The sequence below is a fragment of the Vigna radiata genome, chromosome 3 (assembly GCF_000741045.1).
Source record: "Vigna radiata var. radiata cultivar VC1973A chromosome 3, Vradiata_ver6, whole genome shotgun sequence".
NCBI classification, from domain to species: domain Eukaryota; kingdom Viridiplantae; phylum Streptophyta; class Magnoliopsida; order Fabales; family Fabaceae; genus Vigna; species Vigna radiata.
In genome coordinates, this window is record NC_028353.1 from 5,986,482 (window position 1) to 6,006,028 (window position 19,547).

Here is a 19,547-nt window from a genome sequence, read left to right on the forward strand (position 1 = left end):
TTCGTTTTCATATAGAAAAAATTTGTGTCAATCAAGTCATCTCTGTTAAAAATCATTGTTTTCAAAACTCACTTTATCCACTGCAATATACCCATGAAGTGGTTATTATTCAAAACTCTTAAAGTTTTAACACCATTAGTTTGTATTTAATGGAGATGACTTAATTGACACAATTTTTTTTTTCTATATGGAGATAAAATTGACATTTTTCTAAAAGGGGACGAATTTGACACACTTCAACCAAATTTGGGATAGCAATTAAACCAAGTATTTAATATGAAAGTCAAATTTTTGGTTTTTCTTTAATAAAAAGCCTCTTTCCAATTTTATACTGTGTAGTATTTCTTAAATTGCTCTGTTTTTAGCAGCCATTTTGGATTACTCAATTTGTTTGATCCTTTGTTTTTCTGTCATTTTCATCTTAAATGAAATTTTGTTTGGAATGAATACGTTGCAATGCATGGATGAAAAGAAATAACATTGTAGTTGCAGATTGCAGCCAGCCATAGTCGAACAACATTGGAATAAACAAAGCACAACCTATGAAACAATTTAGTTAAGAAAAGGACATATGTATTATTTTCACTCAAACAAAACAACTAAACCTAGCCAACAACATTATGGAGGAGCTAGTAAAGAATCCGTTGAAGATCATTCATGGTTCGCAACTTGTTGTATACTGCATGCCATCCAGCTTGTGTAGGGTGCACAAAATCCCAAAAGAAAGCAGATTTGGGATCATCGCATACCCTATATTTCTTAACATTGTTTTCCACACTCCCGCACGAGTAGTTACTGCTCACACCAACACAACATGGCTTCAACCTGTCCCGAATGTTGTGTGTGGAAGGGTGGTTCAACACCGACATGAAGCTGTCGAAGAGGTTAAGAATTCGGAACGTGGAACTCTCCTTGGTTTGTTGGTTTAACATGGTCACTGCTTCGTTCAAGAGTGTATTGTGGAGAAGCACGAGGGCGTTGGGGGTTTCATTGCAACGTTGGAATGAGGTTGAGGCTGTGATCTGGGGAAGACATCCAATGGGTTGCAGAGCACCCACCACCACTTTCTTCACTCCCAGCTCTCTTATGCGAATCAGATTCATCGTTGTTTGATTAATCACTGAAGCCACGAAAGATGCTATACCCTACACACATTCAATAAAATTTCGAATGCAACAATCCTACAATGATATATTAGCTACCAAAACTTCTATTCTTAAACACTATAAACATATACAATGAAAAGTGTGTGAAATCTATACCCTTAACTAGAAGAAATAGAAAAAGTAATAAATGAAATTGTTTACCTCAGAGCCATTTGTTTGCAAGAAATGACTGTAGTCATTTCCAGCGACAGAAACAAGGGCAACTGAGTTGGTGAGATCCAAGGCAGAGTAGACTTTGTCTTTGATGAGCTGTTGCAAGAAATCGATCTGGTTTGTCATGTTTGGAAGTGGAACCAACGTGTTGAACACACCGGTACCTCCAAACGCAAAGTTCATCCCATATTTTACATGTTGTGGCATCAGTTTTCTATATCTGTAGGGAATTGGTGATTTCACTTTCAAATACTTAGCTGCAAGACAACCAGACCTACTTTTGTTATAATATGTTTGGTTTAGGTTTACACAAATGTTTTTTACAAATTCCAATATAAAGTTATAAAGTTCAATACATAAATAAACTGAAAAGAAAAGGTATGTTATGACGATGGAATCTCAATGCAGTGCATGTTGATGCACATCGATTAATTTAATGTTATTATGTTTTTTCTTTGTAAAATGAACGTTTAAAAGGTTGTAAATCTTTTTTATTAAAACTTATGATAATGTATTGACAACACACTTTTAAACTCAAGATTCTTTTCTTACAACTGCTGATAATTAAATAAATGAAAGATTAATCAGTACTTGAGCAGCAAATACAGTGTAATTCTGGTAAAGTAACACAATGCTTTTACTTTTTTCTTGACAAAGCCGCTGAAGTGTAGATCATAACCACTAGTGATGAAAGGCTTTGATATTTGAAAAAGGAAATGATGATGGAATATGCTACTTACATACACAAAGAGTATCAATATTCCGTTTTATTTCTATGCTTCAAACATGAGGAAAAAAATCCATAAATAAATACATACATGAAATTAGGAAGATGAAGGAGAAACTCAATTGAAAAAGCAATTACCATAAGTGACTATTACTTATAGTGGAGCACTGAATGTTTAAAGCAATGATTACTATCGGTAATGATAAGGACAAAAGTGTCTGCATCGAAAGCATGGTGTCACGCGAGAGAGTAAAGAACATGGCACAAATTATTCTGGGATTAAAAAGCGGGATAAAACGCAGTTCCAACGCGACATACAGATGGCAAAGAGAGTAAAAAAAAGGCATTGATATAAAGTGACAAGTTGCACCATAACATAAGCACAATAAAATGCAACATTTTAATGGCAAAAAAGAAGAGGAAAGGTCAGAATCAAGAGATAGACAATTAGCACGACAAAAGGAAAAGAGAGAAGCCAGCAGAGAAATGAACCCCACCAATTCATCTTCTATAAACAATAGTTTGGTCTGGCATATACTAATGTTATATCATACAATAGTATATAATAATTTCATTTGAAACGAAACAAAGTAGGTCCAAAAGCAGAAACTTTTGTAGAAAAAAGATAAAGATAAAGAAAAGGGTATAGGAGTTGATGAGAGTTGAAAGTGTTGAGTTGCACATACCAATGTAATCGGTGAGGACTCTACCGTCGGAAAATCTTCCGGCGGGCTTGCCGGGAAAGGTGATGCCATAAGGGTCTTTCCATGAGTTTGAAACAGCTCTCTGAATGTTGCCCGTGTCAGCATATGAGTCTCCGAAAACGAACAACTTTGTCGGACCATGATGGTGATGGTGATGGTGATGATGGCCAGCCTCTGCTTGCAACACTCTTTCTCCTGAAATAATGAATTTTGAGTTTCTCATCAATCGGTTAAGAAATAGCCATGAAGAAAAAAGGAGGAGCATTTTTGCTGCGGATATTATGTTGTTATACCAGAGAGAAATAGAACTGAGAAAAGATTGAGAAGAAGAAAGAGTTGCTTGTTGAAGTTCATGACGAACAAGTGTGAGAAAATTTGAAGAGAAAAGCTTAGTCTATGGTATCTAATATAACTATGAAATGCGCCAACAAAGTGAAGAGAAAACAAGACATGCGCTTGTATTTTATAGGAGTGAGCCCAGGCGTAATCAAACTTTTTTTTTCTTCTTCTTTGTCTACAATTAATATTATAATTATTGAGTTATAACATTATTCTTACTTACTTTTACTCTCTTCTATCTTAAAAAAATACAAAAATTTACACTTTTATGACTATTTTACCTTTATATTATGTGTCAAATGAATGTAAAAATGTGTCATGATATCATTACTCTAAAATGTTACCGATAATCAAATAATAATGTGCATTATCGGTAAAAGTTTGAACTTACACATTATATTTTCATACGGGTTAAGGAGTGAATTTTTCACAAAATCAAGATAAAGTTTACATTCACTTATATATATATATATATATATATATATATATATATATATTCTAAATTGGTCTGATGTGAAAAATCAGAGTTGATGGTCATTCATGGACAGTTAACAGGTATTAATGGGTCAGATTATCTTATGCTTTACAAATATAAGATATTAATAATCGATTATTGAGTTTGATTGCTTAAAAATATATTACATTAAAGATTAATCAATTTACTTGGATATCACAAATTCTATAAATATCCTAATAAAATATAAACGTTTTTATAAAACACATTTGACTTGAACGTCGACAGAGTATATTGCATACTCAAAAAAAAAATTTGACAATTGACAAAACAAAGAAAAACGATTAACCCTCGATCAATTCAACCAAAACACTATCGAACTAATAATCATTATAACTTAAGAAATTTTTTAATGTGTTTTGACCATGAGAGCAATTCCCAGATTCTGGAAAAAAGAATGATCACTTTCTATTGTGAGTGAGTGACTAACCTGCAGTGGAGGAAATCTGTTTGAACTACAAATTCTAATGCGGATATTTGATAACAGTTCACATTGAATCCAACTTGTGTCTTGGCTTTTAGTTATGATAATACTTCACATTGAGACTAGCATGTGTCTTGTCTCTTGGTTCTGGAAAGTCAAATGATGTGTACAACGATTGAATTCTTGGACTGGGTTATGAAATTGTGTAAATAAGATATTTTAAATGATGACTTTAACCCATAATGCTTCTATGTCCAACACAAAACAAAGTGGGAGACATTTGATAAAATTCAGAATTATTAAAGGTGTTTTTAATGGCTTGTTTGGGTTAATTCAATGACTTGGATAGCATCCAACATAGACCCATCACCAACCAACATCCAATTTTCGAAAAAGAACAACAACGATCAGAGAGAAGAAGGAATGTAGTTTAAGAACAAAGAGAAATGATTTTTTCATACACATAATCTTTTATATTTATTTAATTTTTTTAAAAAAAATTTAAATACAAAAATTTACTTTTTTTTATAACCATTTTATTCTCATGATATATATTAAATATATTAAATGAATGTAAATATATCTTATCCTACACAAAACATAAATAGAAACTTTTCACTTTAATGATGTGTTAGACATGTTTTGCAAACATTCCTTCGTTGATGTAGATCACATTAATAATATCCATAATACGAATGAATTTTAATTTTATACGTAAGTTCTGAATGATGTAGATCTTATTAGTAACATTATTAATACGAATGAATTGTATACGTAAATTGAACAACTAAAAATATATTTGTAAATTAATACATGATCATTTGTAGTTAAATAATGATATATTTGAGTTAAAACCCTTTGGAAATATTATGTAATGCTTGTTTTTGTTTAAGCACTTTCGGAAACAGGAAAAAAAATGTCATTTATGGAATAAACTTTCATGTTTATCTCTCAAATTGTTTAATAACGAGACTTAAATTAGGAACAAATTTAATTTATTTTATTACATATATCATTTAACTTTAATAAATATTGAAATATAAAATTAAATGTAATACATAGTAAAAAACTAATAAGATGTTAAGATAAGAAAATTAAGATTTTAATTTTCTTTCCTTATTTGTGGAGTTAGTAACATCGAAACACAAATTTATTCTTTCTTCTCAATTTATTACTCGTTCTGTGTCATTTAAAAAGAAATATAAAATACATACATATTATTTTTACTCATTTTCCATCTGCTCTATTTCATTTTCAAAAGAAAGACAGTTCTTTTGTTAATCTATTAGAAAATGAAATATTAGTTTTATATTTTTGATATAATTTTTTACTTATTTTCATGCAATTTAATTTTGTATTTTGTAAAAAAAGAAAAATTAAGTTATATTATATATTATATTTCAAATTCTTAAGTATTTTTATATTTTAAAATGTTTATGTATGAATTTAAATATATATATATATAATAAAAAAATTAATTATTATATGTTTTTATTCAATTTTTAATTATATTTAATCGTCATAAAATTTCCTTTTGATTAGTTATTTCTTTCAAAAATTTAGTTATATTTAAATTATTGAGAAGTTAGAAAATACGAAGAAACTAATATCATAATTTGAAATTAATATGTTTTCTCTGCATTTTTAATTAGACGTATATTAAAATGTATACAAGTAAATTCACTTTTGGATGAAATACTTTAGTTCAATTTAATTATAAGTTCAAAAACTAATGCAGTTATCGGCAGTAATTTTTAAATTAACTAAAACTTTAAGGTGAATTCTACTTTTTAATCAGATTAAGAAAGTGTAAAATATACTAACAAACTATTTAGTGGAAATCAAAAATTAATTTAGATGTCTTAACTAAAATCTAAAAAATATTTTCTATAATAACAAAACTTTATTTTTTTAAATGGTGTCGACCCTTAGAATTAGAAATACTGAAAATTAGGTGTAAGAAATAAATATTTGACTGAATTAAATTTAAAATTTAACCAAAAAGTAATCATGTTCGTAATTTTTTTAAAAATTAAAATTGTTTCAATAAAAAAAAAGTTGACAAGTGAAGAATATAATAGTGTCCTCATGGTTTCCAATATTGCTCTCTGAAAATGTGAATATATTAGTAATTTTACTCTATCAATTAAGAAATAATTAAAAGCTAAGTGCATAAACTTCTTTTTTTTTTCCAATAAAGAGAATATATACATAATTAAGTTTATTTACGAAATTCGCTCGTTTGTGGCATATAAAATAAAAGCACACGTGCCGTCTGAACTGGTCCATTTGTAATCATTTATCTTGACTAAAGATAACAAAAATTATTGTACCAGCAGATATTTATGGCAAAGTATATGAATTAAGTTAAATTTAATTTATATTGTATTATATTTTTTAATTATAATTTTATTTATATTTTATTTTAAAATTTTACAAAACATATTTTTTAAAATATTTATAAAGATTTACAAGTAGCTAAATGTTCTTGAAATATTGTTATTACTTTTTATTTTTCATTTAACTTTAAAATACACAGATTAATTGTACTAACAAGTCTTTTGGAAAATATTTAAGACTGGGGGTTTGAAAGGAAATTTCAATATAAAAGCAGTTAAAGTTGGGTTTTAATAATTCAACTCGAGAAAAAAAATTAAAATAATTAACTATTTTAATGTTTAAAAAGTATAATGGTCAAAAGCCATATAAGAAGACAGGTTTTCAAAGATAAACTTAGACTTTAATATACAGGTGAATAATTAATATTCTCATTTATATATAAATATTATTATTAATTTAAACGTAAAAAAAAAATTAAACACAATTCGATTCTGAGGAAAATTCCAAAAATGTCATGCCAAATTAAATAAATACAGATTTAAATCCAATGAATTTAATAGAATTTGGATTGATTTTTTTTTTTTAAAAGATCGGACCCACGTGAGCTCCCTTAACAGTGACATTCGATGTTGGGCTTCGCCATAAAGATTACGAAGTTACTTCTTGCACCCCTGCAGTTTCTACCTGCACATCACAAGATTTGGAATCCGGTTTTCAGAAGTGTCTATGATAGTGCTTATGCAGCAACAGAAAAACAAGAAAAGGAATAGATGAAAAAGAAAGGACAAAAGGAAGACTATTCCAAGAATGGAAAGGAAGAGGAAGAACAAAATAGATAGAGTTTAATTAAAAATTATAAGTACGATTTGAACATTTATTCACCTTATACCAATTAAAAATAAATTTATTTATTTACTCTTTCTATAAAAGTGATTAAATCTTTATAAAAATCACTTATTCCTTTACTTTTTGCACAGGACCAAATAAGTAATTCATCTATTATAATTAACGATATTATGAAAATTAAACTCATTTTATTTATCACTATACATGTAAATTTTAAAAATAAAATAAAGAAAAAACAAACATTCTTTCTTGAGTTTAATAAATATTATTTTACGAACAAGTAAAAATAATCATTTTTATACATATTTTATTCTAGTTTTTTTTTATATATTTTAGTAATATTTTTTGTTTGATAACACTTCTATAAAAAAATTTAATTAGATTAATTATATTTCATTATCATAAAAAAAATTTGACCTACAACGGTACTGCGCATGTTTCATTAGTTATAATTAAAAGAAAATAGCTAGGTTGGTTATAGTATTAAATTATATATTAACATTGCTTCAAGAGACATATTCTTAATATTTTTTAAAATAAATAGTATCAATTATTCCAATTTCACTCGCCATTATTATATTTGTTATTTTTGTTTTTAAAATAAATATAAATAATTGAATTAAAGTTTAAAAAATAAGTTAAATTTTAAAACAGTCTAAATTTTATTATTCTATATATAACTCTGAAAAATAATTTCCAATCAAACATATTTTAAAACAAAACAAAAGATATTTATAAAACAATTGTAATAAGCTGTAAAAGACTCTGTTAGTGTCTTAAACATTATCGATGCACTACCTATCACTTGGGTTCATCGGCGGCCCCCATAAGCCGTGAGGAGATTAGTTAGGGAAGACGGAAAATTAAGAAATTGAAAATCACTAATACTTAAGGTTAACTAACTAACTTGAGGAAAATTTAGGTAAAAGAATTATCTTAAATTGGAATTCTAGGACAGGAAATTTTATATCATCAAACAACTTGTATTCTTCTTTTTCTTTTTGTTTCTTAACGCTGTGTTCCTTTGCACTGATTTTACTGTTTACACCAATTTGCAAGCGAAGAAAGTTTTAAATTTTGCGTTCGTTTGAACTGATTGCAAGCGATGGATTTGCGATGATTCTGAGTTGAATGCACTGTCTTCACCATCTCGCAAAAAGGAGAGGATTTGCGATGATTTAGTGGCAAAAGACTCATCTACCCTCTGTAACTGTGAAAATTCCAAGTGAATAAAACCTGATTTTAACGTAAATTTGGTGCAGGTATCCGGATACACTGTTGTTGTATCCGGATACAGTTTTCTTCACAAATTGGAAAAGAAGAGTATCCGGATAGATGGATTGTTGTATCCGGATACAGTTTTCTTCTGCAACCAACTCTCCCTCCCCTCTGTTCTTAAACAGTAAATATTATTTACATTTAATTAAAAAATAAACATTACTTACATTTAATTAAAAAACATTATTTATATTTGGTAAGAAATTATATTACAAACAAATACTAAATTTTTAAAAATATTTATTTTACTTAAAAATATTTTTTTAATATTTTAAAAATTAATTTGACTTATTATAAATTAATTTCCTTACTTTATTAACAATTATAAATTTAAATATAACATTAAAAAAAACATTTTATATTACTAAAATAACTAAGGGCATTTTGGTAATATTTCATTTCTACCAATTAAACAAATTTTTTAATTCTATTACATCAATCAAATCCTACACTAATTCTCACAAACTTTACTCTCAAATTCACTCTCAATTATCCACAAATCTACTCAAAAAAACAACAAAATTACCCTCAAATCCACTCAAATCATCTCTCCCAAAATCCATTCATAAGAACAGAGGCTAAAAGAGGGATATTCGAATATTTTAGCTTCATAGACAAGCGTAAAATTCGTCAAATTCTAAAGAATCTTGCATAGCCATACGAAAATGATGGTATGCGCATAGCCGAAGTTACATGTTTCGTGTTCTTTTATCAGAATTCAGAACTAAGATAGTAATGAATTACGAAATTTTCTTGCCACACGAGCGAAGTCGTCTTTCGAGCGATATTCAAACCGAAATTCTATAATACCACAGTAAGAAGCAGCACGTGAGTTCAGAAGTAGGAAAAGTAAAGACTGAGTGTTTTCATTCAAACACAAATAAATTCATGCGAAGAGAATTTCATTGGTACATTATGAATGGGTTTAGAATTTATCATCTTGAATGTGGAAATTGGAAACATTATGAATTCTAATATTCAGTCTTGATTGACATAGAATGAAATAAAGAAAATGACCTTGTACATAATTTTTTGCAATTAAGAAGCTATCCTGTTATAAGTTTCCAAAGCTTTGAAAGCTGTGAGATGGGTACTAGTACAAATGCCTATACTTCATGTTTTCATCAGCAGCTCCTTGATATAATCAACAACTCCCTCGACATTCACGGTCCAAGCAACTGAAACAGGAGAATAACCTGTCCATGGGTTGCTCGTATTCCAACTGCATAAATGAATCCAATTACGGTGAGCACAATATTAATATTGGGAAAAGAAAATATTGAAAAATAATAGATTTAAATTCGGACAAACATTTTCAATCCTTGGTCCAGAAGTGTATGCCCAACACAGATGCCTTGTGTCTCTACCCTCACAACCCCTTTCTGGTATGTAAAAAGATCTGGACGCACAAGTGCCACAAAACTGACGGGATCGTGGAGGAAAATTCCTGAAAGAAGCCAAATCATCATTCCCAAGGCAACTTCAATAATTGACTATATATGTAGCGATCATAACTTGCGGCATCGAAGTGGAATGAAAAATTACCATGGACACCATCAGATTTTACATGCCAGTCCCGGTAGAATTTGCATATCTCACTCAAGAAGGGAGCATACTTTCCTTGAGATTCTTTCAGTTGAAGGAGATCAGCATCTGAAATCAGAACACAGCGTTCAACTTATGGTGTATGACCTAGAACAAAAGAAAATGACTCAAGATAGCCCGGAAATTGAAACAATATTGGATTACAATCCCACCTGTGAATTGGACTTGGGTTGTAATGTTTATTCCGACAACAACAATATTTGCACCAGAGGTAAACACAACGTCTGCGGCTTCTGGGTCTCCATAGATCTGCAAGTAGAATAGTCACAATTTATTGAGATGAAATCCATATTCGTATTAGAATAAATTGGAATCCATTTATTGGCTGTTATGTCCATTAATTGCAAGCAATGTTATTTTAATTAGAACAGTGGCAAACTATTTTACTGTGTTATGTTAACTGTAAAGAAAATAATGGAAAATAAGGAAAAGTAGAATTTCAGGAAAAGATTACAAAGAAATTAAGGCTCAGTTTTAAACCGATAACTTGATGATACTATTATTTAGATACATAATTGCATTAATAATGGATTCATAAGATTTCTGCTCCGTAATTTTTCAAACATACGAAGCTTTCAAAATTAAAAATTAAAAAAAAAATGCCCGTAGCAAATTAGTCCTTTTTCTTTCTTATTCGAAGAAGCATAACAAACAGAAATCGCCACTTACATTTGCTTCTGCTGCAGGGTTCACATTGCCCAAGGCAAAGAATGAACCACCGAGTATGACTATTCTCTTCACTTTGCTTGCAAACGATGAATCACTTTTGATTGCCTAATAATGGAAGTGACACTAGCAAATGAACAAATATAGACAACAACAAAATTTGAAATCATTAAAGGACGCAACCATAGAGTACAAGACATTAGTGTAGAACTTACCAAAGCCAAATTTGTTAGTGGTCCAAGTGCTAGCACAGATACTTCGCCGGGATATTCAGAGACTTTCTCTACCAAAAACTCACAAGCGCTCTTCTCAATTTTCTTACCTTTAGGTGAAGGTAGTTGTGTGTTCCCTAGACCGTCTTTACCATGAACAAAATCAGCTACACGAGGCGTTCCACCCTTTTACAGAAAATAAATCATAATTGATACCAGCAAAAGGAGAAGCTCAAAAAAGGGATGTAGCACAAAATAAACCCAAATCAATTAAAACAGAATCTGACCGAATCCACATTAGAAGAGAAGCTCAAAAGTAAATATTAAAATACCTTCAATGGCCCAGAGCTGCCCTCTGCAACTGGAACATCTTCACGGCCAGCGATCTCACACTATCCTTTTTGCATATTAAAACAACAATCAAAAACACCTTTCCACAAACACTAAAGAAATGAAAAGCTTCTACAAACAACTGCATAAACACCTATACAGGAAAAATAAATAAATCAAACGATAAAACAAATTGAGGTTCTCTAACAAGCTAAATCATTGTAAGCATGTAGCATCAATATAAATTATTTTTCATTTATCTTCTCCAAAAATTAAAAGCACAAATTGATTTTAGCTCGGAAATGTTCCCAAAAAGTTGATCCGAACAAGGCAGTAAAAAAACAAAATTGACAATGAACACGTACCAACAGCAAAGCATTGCGTGTGGAAAGCTCCGTAGTTGTATTGCCAAAGACACTTGTCAAACCCAGAACGTCAACCTCGGGACTTTGAAAAGCCATCAAAATGGCCATGCTATCATCTGCAGAATCACAAAAATGCCAGTCCTATTTCAATAAAAAAACAAGTAAATAAAAAAACCACCTTTCAAAAATAAATGAAAATCCACCATCAAGATACCAACACAAGGAATTTTTTTACACCAATTCCCATCAAAACTCTCTCAAATCCAAAACACAACAAATTAAAACTCAAATTTCACACAGCTTTTTACGTGTTACAAGGAAGGAAACAGTGCAGAAACATTAGGCTGGTATTTTCTCCAGCGGTGACAGAGTTTTCTTCAGGGAAGCAAATTAATAAACAAGGAAATTATTAAAAGCAGTGGCAGGTGAAAAGCGAAAAACTAACCGATCCCAGGGTCGGTATCGATAATAAGCTTCTCGGCGTTTCCGAGGGCGCCGTTGACGGCACCGTTTGCGTCGTTATCCTGCGAGGCCATGATCTGATCGGAGAAGAGCTAGGGATTGAGCGAATTACCGGCGACGAAGAGGAATAGGAAAAATGGAGAGACTTAGGAATCTATGTACGTATAGTATGAGAATACACGTATGTATGTATGTATGTGGGTAGTGGAAGGAGCATACACACATACACACGCGGGGAAAATGCAGGAAGAGGATTAGGAAGATGAAGAAGCTGGAGCGAAGTTTTGAAGGATGAAATAAAAGATAGATTCAGGATTATAATATATAATGTCTTGGCTAGCCTCGAGTGCAACCAAACTTTTCACGTCTATGCAATTCTATCCAATCAAATCCTGCCACGTATCGCATCCAAATCGCATTTTTTAGAATCCGCATCCTCAGACACAATTCCCAACGCTTTCAGCTACAAATCATACAAAATTAAATACTCATAATAATATATTTTCCTTAAAAACAAATAAACTTTTTTTTTCTCATTTATTATTACGTTATTTATTTATTTTTTTATTAGAACCTAAAAAAAAACAGACAAGAAAATAAATCTTCCATTCAACAGAGACAAAGTTCAATGAACCTTTTCCTTACAGTTATTTTGCTTCGCATTAATGAGTTATGATTATATTAACAGATTAATCCTTTTTTAATGTTTGTTTATTGGGGAGACTATTGCATTTAAATGGAGTAGCTTATGAATATACCATAATGCATTTATTTATATGATCTTAAAATTGATGTTATGAAAAAAGTTGTGACCTTTACGGGTCCTTTTTGTTCTCTTGATATGTTTATTCTCCTTAGAGTAGAGTGTACTTGGAATAATTCGAAAGGTAGATTTGCATGTGCTGTACTCATAATGAGATGATTCTATTCTCAACCTTTTCTTTAAATAAATAATGTAAATTAATTTATTATTTCCCGAATAATAAATAATATAAGTGCATGATTGTGTAGCAAAGTAACACCTTTTAAACCACTTATACATGTAAAAAAACATGGTATTCAATTAAAATTAAAATTTGTGAATAAATGCTTATATCCAATTTTATTTTAAAAAATCAAATTAATTTTGTGAAAATTTTAGGGTGTTGTTATATAATTAAAGTAGTCGATCATTTTTTTATTTGTAAAATAATATAATTTTAGTGAAAAAATAAAGTAGTTTCTAATTAATAAATGTAATATTAAAATAATGGTTATAAATTTTAAATAATAGTAATGATAACCAATTTGAATTTATAAATTTACGAATTTGAAATAGTTTATAAGTTATTCTTGAGAAATTAAGTGTTAAGATAAGTTAAAAAATTTTTGAAATGATTAAATAAGTGTTAAATTAATTATGAAATAAAATAAAATTTACAACAAGTTTAACAATTTATTTATTAAATATATTGTATTTAATATAAGTTAGATCAGTAACAAATTGTGTAGATATACTTTATTTTTTATTATTAAGCGTGAAATAATTTTCAATTGTTAACTTTTTTTTTCATTGAAAAATGTAAATATATTATGGTAAATGTTAACATTTATAATTAGAGGAATCTTGTTAACTATAATAGTTCATAAATTAATTTTCGAACAGATGATATAAGAATTTGAAGATAAATTTGATGTCGTTGAATTCAAATTTAGAGGTATAAAATTGGAAAAACTAAACCAAATGAAAAGAAATTATTGAATTATTTTATATTTCGATACTTTTGAGAGAGAGAGAAAAAAAAAAAAAAAACAAACTTACGTTTCTTCCAGTCAATGTTCTTTCGTTCCATTTTTTTGACTTAGTGTTTTGTCCGATAGAAGGGCATTATCTTTAATAAATTATCGTATTAATGTAGTTGGGAAGAATAAATAATGTTTAATACAAATATTTACAGTGTTGTGTTTTGTTATATTGAGATAATATTTTATTAACAAATGAAATGAAGCTCTTTAGAGAAAATTGTAACTTAGATTAATTTATATTATTTAAAAAAAAAAAGAGTCATGATCGGCCTGTAAAATTAGGAAAGAAGAATAAGTTTTATTATTGAAATTGACTTTACATTTTATTTAAAAATGTACCGTAATTAATTTTAACATTTTTAAAAAGACACCCAATAAAATAGTTCTTTCTATTGTCCAGATTTAATAAATTTTGTATTTTTTTTATTTAGTTTCTTATTTTTATACTCTAACTTTTTTTGTTTGTGTTTAAAATTTTGGCAATACAAATGAACGACAAGGATTAGAAATTAAATTTCTAAAATATAGAAAATAAAAATAAAAATTAGAACAAATTATGGATGTAAAAAAATGTTGTACTTTATTTTCCTTTAATAGAAATGTCCAAGAAAACCATCATTTATATTATTTTATTATATTTTATTAAGTTGAAGTTTAACTTCTTCCGAAAAAGTTTGTAACAAAATTTGAACTCACCTGTATGAAAATTCCAATATTGAAATTAAAATCTGTTTTGTAACTTTATAAAGACCAATCTCTGTCAGAAAAATCAACTTTTTAGTTTAATGTTTTCGAACACAAATAATTATTTTACTTTACATGTTCGTCATTTTCAACCTTTCTTTTCTTTTAAAAGATAATCAAATTTTCTACAGAGAATGTTTTGTTGTCAAATGCAACCGAACAAGAACAACACGAAAGCAACAGAAAGCGAGGTTTATGGTTAATTAATTTCTTAATCACAATTATTCACTAATTTAAACAACAAATAAAATATTGCCACGTTCCATTTTTAAAGTGAACTCCTGCATTACATTCTATAATATGTTTTTTAAATAATATGTATTTAAATTCCCTAAATTGTTTATAGAAAAAAGAATTTGATAATTTTATATACAATAAAAGTTAGGAAAGAAGTTGTTTTTGTTTGAGTTGTTGGTAGTAAACAGAAAATTGAAAGACAAGGTTTGAATTAAAAATTACAGAAAAGAATTACTTAGTTATCATGAGAAAAGAATAAAAATGTTAAGCCATCCCATTACCAGTGTAAGGAGTCAATAAATTTTTAACTTTTGCTAATTAAAATTTAATTGATTTTTTTTTCCTCCCATTACCAGCTAAGAATGACATGGAGGATAAGAATAAGAACCAATGTGTGATCAGTTCCGTGTTATGAAAATGAAGATATATTATTTTAAATGAGTAAAATATATTAATAGGTTCTCATGCGACCACGTTTATGTTACAATATTACAATATAATATAATGGTTAAATCATGCTCCTACTACAATATATAAGATTATATCTGCTTTAATTATAATTTTTTTATGTGTGGTAATAATAATATATACCAAAGTTAATTACTAAAAGCCTCACGTGACCAACGTGTGACCTTACTGATCTGATGCAATTTTTCGTAGTTAAATTACTATAAGAATTACTTATTATTTTTCATAAATTACACTAATATGGTGGGGAAAAAAACTTAAACACCTCTATAAATATTCAAAACAACAAATTTTAAGATAAACATAACCCAGTTATCAGATAATCAATTATCAATCTTTCCAAAGAGATTATAAACTCTCCTAATTAATAAAAAAGGGTTATCAACTCATGATATAGTTTCATAATTTACACAACAATTGTTGCGGCTGCATAATTCCACATGCTGCAAGGCACTATGTCCAAAATGCCACCTTTGTTGCATAATTTTAAATTAATTAATGTATATTTTCGATATTATTGTAGGTACGCACTCACCTTTTAGTTATTGTTCATCAGCGATACATTCACCCTATGAGTATCATATCAATTTTGTACTAACCAAGTGTAAATTATTGTAATAACTTAGTGAAAACAAAAATAAGATAAGTTTTATAATAGATGAATAATAATTATTTTTAAGAATTTATTTGTTTGTTATGTATTATATAATTGAAGAAAAGAAATATATAAAGAAGGGAGTCTTACTTTTCAAAAAGAAAAATTTGTAGTAGTAATTTTTTAAAGATTTCTGTTATATATTATGTTTATATACATCTAATAAAACCAACAATTGTAACAATATAAGACATACGTATAAAATATGTCATAATTTAAGAAAAAATTTAATATAACTTTCTCTCTAAAATTGATGTGACATAGTCATCATAAATTTCTCTCTCAAAATGTTGAATTTGTAAAAGGTTTGGTTAAGCAATTTGAAATTTGATCTATGGACACATAAGGTGTCGTAACTTGATTTAGGAGCACTTGATCATGTATGCAATGTATATTTATCTCAATATATTTGGACCAAACATGCATTATTGGATTGGATGTTAGTGCCTTGGCCCATTTAGAAATAACATGATCCAAGATACTTTTGTTGCTTGGTACTTACTCTACATTTTGTTTTTTTAGCCCACGAGATTAATGTCTCTTTAAGAAACACATATTTTCTTGCCATAGATTTCCTATCATCTATGCCAGTGGCCCAATCTGCATCAGAGAATCCAACAATATAAAGAACAATTGAGGATTTATTATGAAGACATAAATTTGTTACACCATGAAGATATCAATATTCTTTTTATCATGTGCCAATGATCTATGGCTATGGAACTCATATATTGGTTGATTTTATTGACGAAAAATGCTATGTTTGGCTAAGTGTTGGTTAAATATTGTAATGCCCCCATAACCTGTTTGTATAAAGTAGGGTTAACAACATGTTATCTTTTAGCAGTGAATTGTTTCCTTGTTACCATTGGTGTGGGACATGATGAGTCTTTTTCCATATCAAACTTCTCGAGCAGGTCTCTAATGTACTTTGTTTGCTTAAGGTACATCCCATCAATATCTTTATGTACTTTAATTGCTAAGAAGTGGTGTAGAGGACCTAAGTCCTCAAGAGAGAAAGAAATGTCTAGTTGAGTAACGAAAGCTCCAAGAGACTTGTTGTTGCTCCATGTTACTATTCTGTCATTAACTTATATGAGAAGAAGAATGATATGGCCAGTTCCCTTAAGGACAGACAATGATGAATCACTTTTGGTGTGGCTTCTATTGGACCTTCTACAACTGATGCTTCATTTCCATGTAAGGTTGCCTCAACTACGATGTTATCAATGGGTGTTGGTTGATCTTCATTAACAGCTAAGTCACCTTCTTGATGATTCACCTCACTATTAGTAAATGTGTGGCTTATAGTGGTACATGTGGGACATAATGAAGAATAATAGGAACTATTCTAGTTAGATTTTGTAAAGTATTTCTTGTGTCAAGAAAGCCATCATGAAAGATCACATGTCTTGAGACAAAAATTCTTCCATAAGAGTTAATGTACTTATATCCCTTGTGAGATTTGTTGTATCCCAAGAACACACATTGTTTATTGTGGAATTGAAGTTTGTGTTGATTTTACGGTTTAAGGCTAGAAGGATAGGCACAACCAAATGGTTTTAAGACCTCATAATCAAGTTCCTTTCCAAATAATAATGAATATGAACTTTTATTTAGATTAACTAATTTAGTGAGATAGATTGAGGTAGAGAAGGCTTCCCATTAGTAAAGGCATTTTAGCATGTGTTAATAGTGTGAACCCTAGTTCAGTCACATGTCTATGTTTTTTTTTTCTACTATGCCATTTTGTTTTGATGTATATGAGAAAGACATTCTAAATTGGATTCAGGACTCAATGAATATTTTCTAGACATGTTTATACTCATCTCTACCATCACATTGAAGAGATTTTATTTTCTTGTTAAAATGGTTTTCAACCATGCTTTTGAATTGAGTGAAAGCATGCATTGTTTCAAGGAAAAAAAATCTAAGTAAACTTGCTCAAATCACCAATGAAAAGAACATAGTACTTAAAATTAGATGGAGATAAGATAGGTGTTGGTCCTCATACATCATTGCGAATTAATTACAAGGGTTCCTTAGCATGAGAGGAAGAGGATTTAAATGGTAACAAATGGAGTTTTTCAAATTGGCAAGCTTTACATAATGAAACTTGTTCACTTGATGAAGTATTTACATTACAATTCTTCAACACCTTTTCCATGACTTTATTGTTGGGGTGTCCGAGCATTCTATGCCAAATCTCCTTGACTAGCATGTAGATGCATGAATCTTTATTGAATTGAGAGTTGACACATGAAAATTGGTATAATCCATTTCTAAGTTCTCCTTTTTACAGTGTCTTCCATGCGAGTTTGTCCTTCACATAATAGCAATTTGGTTAAAATTCAACAACGTTATTGTTGATTAATAGTTTAGATACACTAAACAAGTTTTTGGTTATTTATGGAATATATAGGACATTATGCAAATTGAAGTTATTTAATTTTGTTGAGTCTAGGATTAATATTTTTTTATCTTTCACCATTGCTAACTAAAAGAAAATTCTTACCATTACTTTCATTGAGATCTTAGAGTTTCTCATTTTGATGAGTCACATGAGTGCTAGCTCCAATACTAAAGTACCATTCATAACTATAACCACTCATAGTGCAATAATTGTGTTTCAATGTTAATGACCGTTGAATTTCTTAGCCACCCTTGGACCCTTGGAGAGCTCAGTCTTATGCAATTCATTATTCATAGTTAGGATTGTTTTTCGTAGTTTTGTTACTTGTGGTGATAAACTGTCATGGACATTCTTTGGTGCCTAATATATATTTACGAAGTTTGCACCCTCTAATTAATGGAAGAACGAGTGACTTCCATAGGAGATAATTATCTCTACAAGCTCGATAGAGATGATTATGAATATGTAATTTTTCTTATTTGTGTAGACTATGAAAGACACATTTAGATCAAGAATCTTGAAACTATATACTCTGATACTAAAAAGAAAAACTTGTAGTAGTAATTTTCTTAAGGATTGATATTACATATTATATTTATATACACATAATAAAATTAAAAATCATTACAATATGCAAATATAAGACATGGCATAAGACAAACATGAAGACATGACATAAAATATGTCATAATTTAAGGAAAATTCTAATATAAATTTTTCTAACTCACAGTCATAATTTTCGTGATCCCAACTGTACAGACGAAGGAAAAGAAGGAAATCCTTAAGACGTTACCTTTCTCCGAGACATTTCAATAACTTTTTATAATATTACAAGTTAAGTGATTTTGTAAAGTTAAATTAAAATTAAAATTTATTTTTTAAGATGATATCAAAGTTATCCAAAATCTATTATAATGATATTGATTATTTATTGAACCTATTATGTCACTCTCTATTAAACCACTATCAAAACATTCATTAATATTTGATTTCACAAAATGTGTATAATTTATATTGTTAAATAAAGTTTAAAGTTTACATTTTAATACAATATGAATAAAGATATCAAAAATATAAATCTTAAAATTGATTCATAAACATCACTTATCAAATT

At 29.0% G+C, this 19,547-nt stretch overlaps 2 protein-coding genes across 3 annotated transcripts; both read right to left on the reverse strand.

Moving 5' to 3' along the window:
- Nucleotides 1-465: 465 nt before the first annotated feature.
- On the reverse strand, nucleotides 466-3,199 carry LOC106757104 (GDSL esterase/lipase At5g03610). The gene is made up of 4 exons (XM_014639691.2): nucleotides 3,044-3,199; nucleotides 2,733-2,945; nucleotides 1,308-1,576; nucleotides 466-1,145 (listed from the first exon to the last, which is right to left on the reverse strand). The coding sequence occupies exons 1-4, from the start codon at nucleotides 3,102-3,104 to the stop codon at nucleotides 630-632; spliced, it is 1,059 nt and encodes a 352-aa protein (XP_014495177.1). The 5' UTR covers nucleotides 3,105-3,199; the 3' UTR covers nucleotides 466-629.
- Nucleotides 3,200-9,354: 6,155 nt separating this feature from the next.
- On the reverse strand, nucleotides 9,355-12,428 carry LOC106756744 (uridine nucleosidase 1). Of its 2 annotated transcripts, none has more exons than XM_014639299.2 (9): nucleotides 12,115-12,428; nucleotides 11,670-11,785; nucleotides 11,307-11,366; nucleotides 10,978-11,160; nucleotides 10,766-10,870; nucleotides 10,249-10,345; nucleotides 10,037-10,144; nucleotides 9,803-9,938; nucleotides 9,355-9,713 (listed from the first exon to the last, which is right to left on the reverse strand). In XM_014639299.2, the coding sequence occupies exons 1-9, from the start codon at nucleotides 12,203-12,205 to the stop codon at nucleotides 9,605-9,607; spliced, it is 1,005 nt and encodes a 334-aa protein (XP_014494785.1). In that variant the 5' UTR covers nucleotides 12,206-12,428; the 3' UTR covers nucleotides 9,355-9,604. The 2 variants fall into 2 exon arrangements, with proteins under 2 accessions (XP_014494785.1, XP_014494786.1); XM_014639300.2 differs by having other exon boundaries at nucleotides 11,670-11,810.
- Between the last annotated feature and the right edge of the window lie 7,119 nt (nucleotides 12,429-19,547).